Below are 10,464 nucleotides of genomic sequence, written 5' to 3'. Positions count from 1 at the left end.
GATCTGGTTGGCTGTAAGCTGGCAGAGAGCCTCAGATACGCCTCCAACTCAGATGAGGTCATCCCTGCTTTTTTTGGGGGGGGGGGGGGGGAGGCTGCTTCAGGAGTCTGCGGTGTCTGAACATTTAAGGTCAGCGTGCTAATTCCCACACCACTGCAAATCTCTGGGTGCAGGAAACCCCTTCTCCCCGCCCCCCCAGCTGCACCCTTTCCCAGCACCATCACAGACCCTGCTCTCCCTTTAAAGAGAGAGGAGGAGCAAAAGGAAGATGAATTTACCGCAGTGGATTTTATAATTGACTCTCGCATCCAGGTCAGCGGGGAGCGTTTGCTGGCAAGACATTGCAGAGCTGCCCGGGCCTAACACGAGTGTAAAGTAGTTCCAGGACGGAAGAAACTCCAGACCCTGCCGCGGCCAGAAGTGAAACTACTCGCCCTGCCCAGTCGCTCGGTCCCTTCCCCGCCCTCCCACCGTGTGCCGTGCAGAGATGCATCCAGCCAGTAGAGGACGGGGTAGGTCCCCCCGGCTGTCAGTCAGCAGGGGCTGCCCGGCTCGGGACGAGCTGATCCCGAAATAAGGACCGACCCTGGCGGAGAGCAGAGCGCGCATAGCTGGGGGTGCCCAGCCCCGGCCCCGCACCGTGCCTGGAAGCTTCGTCCGCCCGGCATCTTCCTCCCTCCAGCCCCGGCGCCGGGTAACCCCGCGCTATCTCCCGCGGAGAACTGCCCGCTAACTTCGGCGCCGGCGCCAGGTCTGCCTGCGCGGCTGCGGGCAGGATGGGGGTTGCAGCATCCCCCCTCTGCCCCGGGGGCAGCCAGCCCCTTCCTCCTCCTCCTCCCACCGCCGAGCCCCGCGCCGGAGCCCCTCTGGCGCAGCCTCTTCGCGATGTCCTGCCAGGGGCGGCGAGCCCTCCCCGGAGCGCCTGAGAGCGGGCCGAGCCTCAGCACCGCGGACAGCTCCCGGCTCCCGGCGGGCCGCGCTTCAGCACCGCGGACAGCTGCCGGCTGCCGGCGCGCCGAGCCCCAGCGCCGCGGGCAGCTGCCGGCGGGCCAGGGCGCGGGGCGCCGCCGGGCTCTGCCCGCGGAGGGGCCATCGGGGCCCGGCTCCGGCCCGGCTCCGTGCCTCGGTGCCCCGGTTTATTGCGTATTGCTGGCAGCCCTCCGCTGTAGCAGCACGCCGCTCTGCCGAGAAGGTCGCCGAGAGATCCGCGCGCACGCACACGCTACCGCTCGCCTCTCTGGCGGGGCCAGAAGAGGGCTTATCTTTGGGCTCGGAGTCCGTTTGTCTTCTGTGGATCGGGATTTACGAGCTTGGACGGCGCCTGGTTACGGTGGTGTATGAGTCTACAGACCCCGAGGTGCGCTACAGAGTTAGAAAGAAACCTCGGATCTGTCGCGCTGTGGAGGGGTAAAATAAACCCTATACAACCAGCAAACCCAGCCCAAGCCTTCCTGCCTCCCTGCAACCAACTTTACCCCCCCCCCCCCCCCAACGGCGAGAATTCTCTCCTTTCCTCCTCCCTCCACGCTCCTTCCTTTGGAGACTGTAGCATGAGGCATTTCCTTCTATCTGGCTCAGGGTAAAAGCATACCCTGGGGGCAGCAACACACATCTGGCAGGGACTGAAAGGTTTTAATCCAGCCTCTACTGCAATCAACAATGGCAAATGAACCGGTGATTCTGAATGTTTATGACATGGTGAGTATGAAACAGTACTGATTTGGGGGGGGGGGGGGGGCGGGCAGTGGGGCCGGGTGGGAGTTTGTGCTTGGAGGCAGGCATTGTGTGAACAGGAGCCAAGCACAGGTCCCCACAGAGGCTGATCCCCACCCCCCCAAACTCCTCATCCAAGCATATCATGTTCTGGCTGTCAGAGATGATGCTGACCCCAGCTTTTTTCTTTGAAACATTTAGCATATCAAGCCAGATTACAGGTAAAACTGTGCCTGATTTTGTGCAGGATCTTTCAGGAGCAGCACTTAGTGAGGGGAGGACTTTTTAATTTCCAGTGTCCCAGTTAAGGAAGGAGCTGTGATCACCTCTCTCCTTGTTGGAGATAATTGTCCTTTAATTTTGAGTGAGCAAGCACTGGCAGGCTGTGGGGAAGGGGTCAGGATTTCATCCAGGGAGGAGAAACAACTGTAGAATTGCAGTAAGGACATAGTTTCTAGGCTAATAATCTGGATCAGTCCCTCATATGCATAAGATTGCAGTTAATAATTTTCTCTGAAGGTTAATTGCAACAACAGCAGTAAGATATTGTCTGAACTGGTGAAGTTTCAGCACAGGGAGGAGCACAGGGACATGCTGATCAGCAATGTTTCCTGAAAGTTCACAGTGTAGCAAGTGGCTTTCCTTGCCCTTGTCTTGCAAGGGGGAATGTGAGTGGGAATTATCTGTGCTAACAAATTAGAAGATCCAAACCCTAGCCTTGGCACGAGCCCCCAAAGAGAAGAAGGCTTGGCACAACCTGTTTGCTTTCTGGTCCAACAGAAGCTTAGAAGAGGCATGTTCAGATGAGGAACATTTTGGTGATGATGTACTTCCCCTCTGGTTTTTTGTTTATGAACTAATGATAAAAAAGAAGTACTTTTCAGATCTTCCAAAAATTTAGTGAACTTTGCTGGGGAAAATACAACCTTATGAGGCCCAGGTGCTGACTGAGCTCTAAATATTTAGCTCCAGACCTTTCAGATTATGGCATACATTTGCTTTTTTTCATCAAGCAGTGACAACTTCAACAGGAAGCCTACAGAGTAGTGTGGGTTTCCCTGTTGGGGGAATCCAGAGAACAGACACCAAAGAGATTAGCACTTGATTGCTGTAAATGTCAGACCTCTTCTTATTACAAAGTTTAAGTGATCTTTTGTTGACTAAAAAAGCTGGGTTGTTTTCTGAGGAAAGAGAGAGTGGTAAGGGCTATTTAGGTAGGACTGTATCTGTATTGAAGGACAGTCTGAAAAGCACAACTATAATGGCTTGAAGCTGCCTCTTCCAGAGCTATTATTGGTAAAACTGAGCAAGTTGGTGTAAAATCCTTCCCTAGACTTTGGTCTTGAGTGTTTAATGTCAGTTGCTTGGCAGCCTGAACTGTGAAGTCCCCCAAGCTTTTCTTCAGCCAACAGGTCTGGTAACCCAAGCAGCTGGTAGCTAGTGCTTGGTAACAAGGGAGTGGCATTGCAAATGAACGCACAAGAGTTTCTCATTAATACTTTGAGGAAGATAAAGGGGTTGGGTTGCCCTTTTATTATCCACTGTCTTCCTTGCAATTTTTTTAGTTTGTTCTGCAGCAGGCTGTGGTGTGGACTTTCCTCTCTCAGCCACTGTTGAGCTGTCCCAAATCAGTGAATATTTTGCTACTGAGCTGAAGAGATCCGAAAACTGGATGGACATGATCTTTGCCTTTTTTCGTATGATTGACGCCAAAGATGAAGTCCAAAGGAATTATGGGAGAAGGGACTTGCTGTTCATGGTCACTGTGTTCTGAGATGGACACCCAGACACAGTGAATTGAATTGAGGTCATCAGTTTAATTCAGACTGAGTAATTTTTGCTGCTTAGCAAGCGCTGAAAACCTTCATGTGTGAGTACTAACACCATGGGTTAACCACTCTGTACATAGAAAACGTTCTATTTTCATATAGCATCTGTTTGACTACCACTGAGTCTCCTCTAGTTCAAATCCTACATTATGATTATTGAGGCTACATGCTTTTCCACTGCTGCTATGATTTTAACACCATGGAGTTTGGAATGCAGCCATGCAAAATCTGCACTTTGTTACACTGTGGTGGGGAATTGCGGGGGAACTGGGAAATGAGCACATTTGCTTGAATGACTGTTGGAAAACTAGCCTCAATGAAAAAAAAAAAGACAGCTGGGGATAACAATTAACTAGATGTAAAGCTCTGCTTTCCTGACAAGGAACATGACCCCTGTATGGCATCTGGAAGCACTTACACTGCAGGAAAACTTACCCCTAGGGCAGAAGTTCAATTATGGGCTTTGTGCAGCTATGAAATACCTACTCTGTGTAGTCTTGTGTATTCAAAGATTATAGCCATTTATCCTTTTACCCATTGGATTTGTACCAGGCTTCTTTAGGAAAAAAGTGCTTCTATTTAATGAGGTGTTTTGCACAAATAGCTGAAGCAGGTAGATCTATTTGTAGATTTATTTTCTTCAACATAAATAAATTGAGCAAAAATCACTGGGTATTCCAAGTGTTCGGAATATTGTCATCAAAAGCAACCTCCCTCACCCCCAGCACGCAGGGTGATTATATCCTGTTTTATCTGTTGCTAAAGAGCTTGTACACACCTGTACACTTGCAAAACAGACAGGTCAGGAGAACTTTGCTGCTCAGCCAGGACATTTTAAAGAGTGAATATGCAGGATACTGAACTCTGATTTATGGTGTTAAGTGTGAACACAGAATAACAATATGGATCAGGGGTTTGATCATGGATGAATCTCTTTCCCAATCTGAATCCCACTCTTGCATGGACTTACTCTAAGCCAACAGCTGTTCAGAGACCTGCATGAAATAACTGGGTCTATAGAATCTATGACAGAGTTTGCTCTGATCAGTCAGTTATCACTTTGCCTTCAGAGGGATAAATCAAATTCCCCTTCATAACTTGCAGCTCTCTTCCCTCCACTCTGCCTTAGTAAGCTGTTTACCATGGATCAGATCTTATTTAGATCACAGGGTTGACTTTCTTCAGCCAGGATATCATCCTGTTTCCTCATCACTTTAAGTCTTTGTGGCTTAGTTTGGAATAGTTGACTTAATCACTGTACATTAATAAATGTTGCCTACTTAAATCAGACAGAAGAATAACTGCAATTATTGCCTAGGTTTAAATCTTTAACAAGCAAGCTAAACACATTCCACTAAAAATAGTTTGCTTGGCGGAGATTCAAGTTGGGGGCTTTCATAATATTTTCAGCTTATTGGATAGCACATTCATGCTATCAAATTAAAAGCAAAGATATTCATATCACTGCTGTCCCTCTTTTATTACAGATATGGTTGTCCTGAATTTCCACTGTCTTTGCAGCTGATAACATACAAACCTGTCATTTTGATCTACTGGTATTTTTGCTTACTCTTTATGCTGGGGAAAATGAGCCCCTGAGATGTGCTGCAGAGGAGAATGAGAGCCCTGGTCAGCAGGGAGCCAGGGAGAAATGATGTAGGGTCTGTTTGGACGACAGGGCTGAGTCCCTTTCTTAGCCTTGTCCCACTGTTATACAATTGATTCCACTGACATTACTTGTCATCCTCTCCAGAGTGAATGAGAGGGAAATAAGATTCAGGCCACTGTAGACGCACTAGCTCTGAGATTTTTTTCCCTGTGACTTCCAACTTCAGAGAGGTAGCCAAAATGTAATTATTTATAATGGTCCTCCCATATTCTTTCAGTTCTTTATATAATTTATATCATTTGCCAGCTAAATGGCTGAAGGCCAATGGCTGATGGCAAAGGATGGCCCTGCAGGTGACTGACTGGGGTCTCTCTTGCTTCACTGATCAGCGGGTGATGGTGTCATTGATTTGATTTCTCCATCACACCACTGAGCGCATCATCCAAGTGGCCCTGACAGAAAAACAAGCACAATAGCATTCTTGTCTCCATGGCAGTGAGGAAGGCCCCTGTTTTGTGTTTGTGATATTATGGCAAGCAGCCTGTGTTGAAGTAGGGGTGGCATTTTGGGCTGAGGATGTAAAAGCTTATAGTCATGCATGTGGTTTCTAAGAGTTCCAGGAACGTGAATCTCACTCCTGATTTTTATTGGCGTAGTGGAACAGAGCATCCTGGGAGGCTGCATCTGCACAGAGGGCAGGATTTCTGGGGAGGGAGAGAAAGAGGAAGGTGGTGTTACAAGCCACAAGGTTTTGTAATGAGCTCATCTTCCTCCGTGGGAGAGGAAAAGTAGTTTCAGGTGTACCACCAAGAAACATTGACCAGGCTATGTATGGCCAATCAGCTTGTGGTCTCCCAGCAGAGGCTGATCAGAGGCTGATCACAGCCTGTGAGTAGCTTAGGTGGGGGAAGAGCTTTGATGAGGTTGTTTCCATCTGGCTCTACAAATGTCTGTCATCTTACAGTTGCTTCTACATAGAGTTGGGCTTAGGGACTGAGGGCTGGCAGGAGGGTGTTGAGTCAAGAAGAAGTTGCAAGAAGCAGTCTGGCTTTTCTGTCAATCCCAGGAGGGAGGGAGGTAGGATTTTTATGGATAAGCTGTTGTGGTGTGGGAACCTGTATGTGGGACTATGCAGCAGACCCTGGGATAGGGTGAAAGTTGGGTTTTGTTTATGTGCTCCGAGAAAAGGATTGTGAGAGAGTCCCTGGGTGAAGAGGACACACCAGCTATCTGTGAGGAAAGGCGTAAAGCTAGAAGGTCTGTATGGCCACAGAATAAATGCATAAAACTTTAGTACTTTAAGCCAACTTCTCTGATACAAAATAATATTATGGAGGTGGGAGTTAATTTTGCACTTTTCAGCTCTGTCATTTTCAGCATTTTGCTTTAACATCCATTGCTTGCATGTGATTTGGAGGTGTTGACCTGTGTGTACCACTGAAAACCAGCACAGACTTACCATCCTAGTGTCCCTTTTTGGCTTCCTATGCAAGTGGAAAAGTGAGAGTGAGGCTCTTGGCCACTATAATTAAATACTTTGGGGCTGAAGGAATAGAGGTGTTTTGTACATCTAGCTTCAGCACATAAGGAGCCTTTGAGTCTATTTTAGAAGCAGCAACAGGATTGCAAGCAGAGCACTTCATTCTGTGAAGTGATTGTTTTAAGCACTGACTAGATCATGGAACACTTTATTATCTCTCCAGAGGAAAGAATAAGTCTAGTTACTCAGAAAAATGTCAACATGTTTGTGATTACTATTAGTGGAAGTCTCGGATGCTCTCAGCTCACTTAGTCAGAAGAGTGAGAAATCCTATTGCGGGTGGTGGTCCCATCTCTGCACTACTCATTAGTTGTTTGTGAGCTGCTATGTGTGGAGAAGTGCAGCATCACCTGACTCTATTGGGTATTCCAGGAAGCCACGTGGAAAGCAAGGGGACGTTTTTTGTCAAGTAGGTTGATAGCTGTGGAGTTTCTTGCTGCGATGAGCTGAAGAGATGCTCTAAGTCAATGGAGCAACCTGTGGTCTTGAAAGATTAAGTGATAGAGAGTCACTAGGATCTCTTCTTTCATTTTCCTCCTTCATATGTTGGCCACACTGAATGTATTTAACAAACAGAGAGCAAAATGCAAAATATTGCCTTTGGGAGATTTTAATTAAATTCTGGCAACTCCTAATATATGTGTTTAAAAAAAAAAAAAAAGTTCTGAAACAAAATCACCACTTTTTGAAATGCATTAAATGAAGTGTTTTGACTCTTCCTCAAAATATTTGCCAATCATTACTGGCCAAAACTATTTGCCAAATCTGAATCATTTCAGGTCTCCAAAACACACTGTTCACTCAAAAGTTTGCCACGTTCTTGGAAGGGCTCGGTAGGTGTATCTTATTCTTATTTATCTTGTGGCCACTCTCAAAGCTCATAAGAATTCCCCTTCCACAAATAAGCCCTGGCTAAGGAAGATCTGGGGTGTTTCATCTTTTTCACAGGCGTGTTGGGGGCAGTAAGGTCAAAGGTAAATCCTTAAATTCCTGAAGGAAAAGGGGAAGATTTTAGCCTTGGAATCTTATTTTATCACTGACTCTTCATTTATCCAGAGCCTTATTCATTCTGCTGTCTTCAAACCATATCAGGTAGAGTGTACTGGATAACAAAATGGAATGGCGAGACAGCAGGTGCCTGGTGTCTAGTAATGGGTTCCCCACAGTGCTATAATGTATCCTACATAAGTGCTAAACTGTCTTTGTTTCTAAGAGTAGCTGAACATAGTGCTAGTCACAGGTGGTACTGTGAGGGATCAGGTAGATCTCAGATGCTTGTTTTCTGTGCCTTCCTAGAGCTTTTAGTTGGCCGCCTTTGCTGGGGTAGGACTGAGTTTAGACTGTTATGATGCTTATGCTGCGTAATAGGTCTGGGGTTCATAATCACTTGGGTAAAGTAATGGTCCCGCTGCAAAATCTGTAGCAGTAATGTCATACTATGATACTTGTTGTTATGGGCCCAAAAACTCTCTGGGAAGACTCTTAGAGGCCAGAGAGACCAGACAGACCACTGCTGTGAATGAGACCGGAGGCAGAGAAAGCTGCTCTTACTGGATGTCAGCAGAGTCCTGAACCCAAGATATGAGAGGGCTATCCAGACTGCTTCACTTTTCTCGGATGCAGCATTTCCAAGTGCAAACACTCTTGACTTCGGAAAAAAGAATAATAATTTAAAACAAACAAACAACAAAAGGCATTATGGAAAATCTGATGGCGGTACATTAGAGTTTTCAAATAAATTGGGCTGAGCAGCCTGGCAGTGTGTGCAGGTAAGGAAAACAAGGCTTTGTTTCTGTTTCTCTTTTCCTCCTAGACTGCATCAATTTAATTTGAGTGACAACAGGCTGACCTCAGGCAGTCCAGTCATAGAGTGGGATTGCTGCCTTGCCCTGCTTGAACTCAGAAGCAGAGGGAAAAGGAAAGCAGTTTGGTGATGCAGAGCACTGTGGTGTAGTCAGTGCCTAGTTCAAGCCTGTAAGAAAATGATGAAATGCAACTAGACATCCCTTTTCTCTTGTATCTTTGGAGAGAGGAAATCAATTGGAGGAAGAAAAGATAAAAAACTAATACACTGAGCTGCAGCTGAGCCCCTTCCTTCAAGAAGGAGAAATTCAAACATGGCATCTGATCTAAACCAATTAAGAAGCTAAAGAGTAAGTGGCGTGGCCTGTGTTAATAAGTCCAGCGATGAAGTGTGCCCATTTATGCATAATAAATGGGTTTTTGTTGTCTTAGCAACAGCCTGGAGATGTGTTATCCATCAGGGGAACAGTCTGTTTTGATGTTGTCAGGGTGACAAGCTGGCTACCTGTCCATGTTACTGCTGATCTTCTCCAGCACTGCAGTTCTTTAGCTGACTAATCTATGCTTATGCATGAGATGTTTTAAGAGCTGTCTCTTGACTGTATGCAGAGCATTGCTATCTTCAGCTACAGCATTCATTCCATCAGCCAGCTCATTGAACCAGTGCTCTGCTGCCCAGTGGACTGAGTTGAACTGACTCATCCAGGGCAACGCAGGGGTTCTCACTTCTGCTAGTCCTGCGTGTGCTAGGGAAACAGCTCCACAACACGCTCTCCTCTACATCAGTGAACGCAAGAAAGCCTTATGAGAGAGGAAAACCTAGGAAAGCTTAACACAGCGCAAAAAATGTGTGAACTCTGCCTCTGGAGCAAAGCTTCACAGGTCCTGTCATTAGCCCAGTTCTCACATCAGTGCTCTTGAGTCGGTTCCTGCAGATGACAAATCTGACTTAGTGTCTCTAAAGTACTCGTTTCAAGGCAGCCTGAACTCTTGCAGAGTCAGGAGTCTTATGGGCAGGATTTCAGGTGTAAGCCCAGGGGCTCAAGGTAAGGTCAGCTCTAACCTAGAGATACAGAAAACTTTTGCTGCTACTGGAATTTGTCCTTTAACCCCATCTACAAGTAAAGTCACAATCCCTTGGCCTGTCTCTGAGCAACCCTGAGAGAAAAGATTGTTTCCTCTTGAAACCATATGGAAGCTGGCTTCCAGTGAATTTTCTCTGGTGCTTTTTGGGGTTTCCCAAAATGGCAAGGCAGGCTCCTTTTAGAACATGACACTTCTGTCAGCAAGATTTAGCCTCTGGCTCATTAGGCTGTCAAGGTTCCTAATGTCACTTGGCTATTCCAGAAAACAAACAGGCAAAACCCCGAAACAAACAAAACCCTCTTAGTATTGATGAAAGCTGATGCGCTGACAGTATGGGAGACTGTCACTCTCCTACCAACTAAATTTACGCTGGCAGTAGCAAAGCAGACCCTTTTGCCTTTTGTACCTCATCCCTGGTTTATAGGTTGAGCTGCGTGGTTCCATGGCTCAGCTGGTCATCCAGCTTCCTACTGAGGCATCCCAGAGGGATGAGTTATGCGTGTGGTGGGAGCTTCTGCTGGGGAGAGCTGAGCATTAGTGATGGTAACAGAGCTACGAAGTTGGAACAGCTGTCAGATCCATTTCTAAGTGTGGTGATGGGCAGGTATATAGTTGTGCATTAGGGCAATGAATGAATTTAAATGAGTATCCTAGGGCCAAAAGCTACGTTAGTGACCTGGGTTGCCCTTATTCTAATTCTCTATTTGTTTCAGTCTCTCTTGTTCCTGTCATTATGCCAAGATGATGTAGCTGAAGCTGGGAAGGGAGGCAGAGATCAATCAATACATAAAATCTATATTTCTGCTGGGGAAGAAAAGAAGCAAAATTCACATGTCTGATGATTCTTTCTCTAGCAAATGGACTCAAACTGTTAGGAAAGGAAA

General features: G+C 46.6%; 1 protein-coding gene across 1 annotated transcript in view; it reads left to right on the top strand.

The window, feature by feature from the left end:
• The first annotated feature begins 275 nt into the window (after positions 1–275).
• LOC115353569 (deubiquitinase DESI2-like) overlaps positions 276–10,464 on the top strand; it is a 69,383-nt gene continuing 59,194 nt past the window's right edge. The window contains exon 1 of the mRNA XM_030043179.2: positions 276–1,698. Coding sequence (XP_029899039.1) covers positions 1,660–1,698 — 39 coding nt within the window. The 5' untranslated portion in view covers positions 276–1,659. The remainder of the gene's footprint in view (positions 1,699–10,464) is intronic.

This window comes from Aquila chrysaetos, chromosome 2 (assembly GCF_900496995.4).
Source record: "Aquila chrysaetos chrysaetos chromosome 2, bAquChr1.4, whole genome shotgun sequence".
NCBI lineage: Eukaryota > Metazoa > Chordata > Aves > Accipitriformes > Accipitridae > Aquila > Aquila chrysaetos.
The sequence above is the reverse complement of the archived record's forward strand: the minus strand, read 5'-3'. Positions and strand labels throughout refer to the sequence as shown.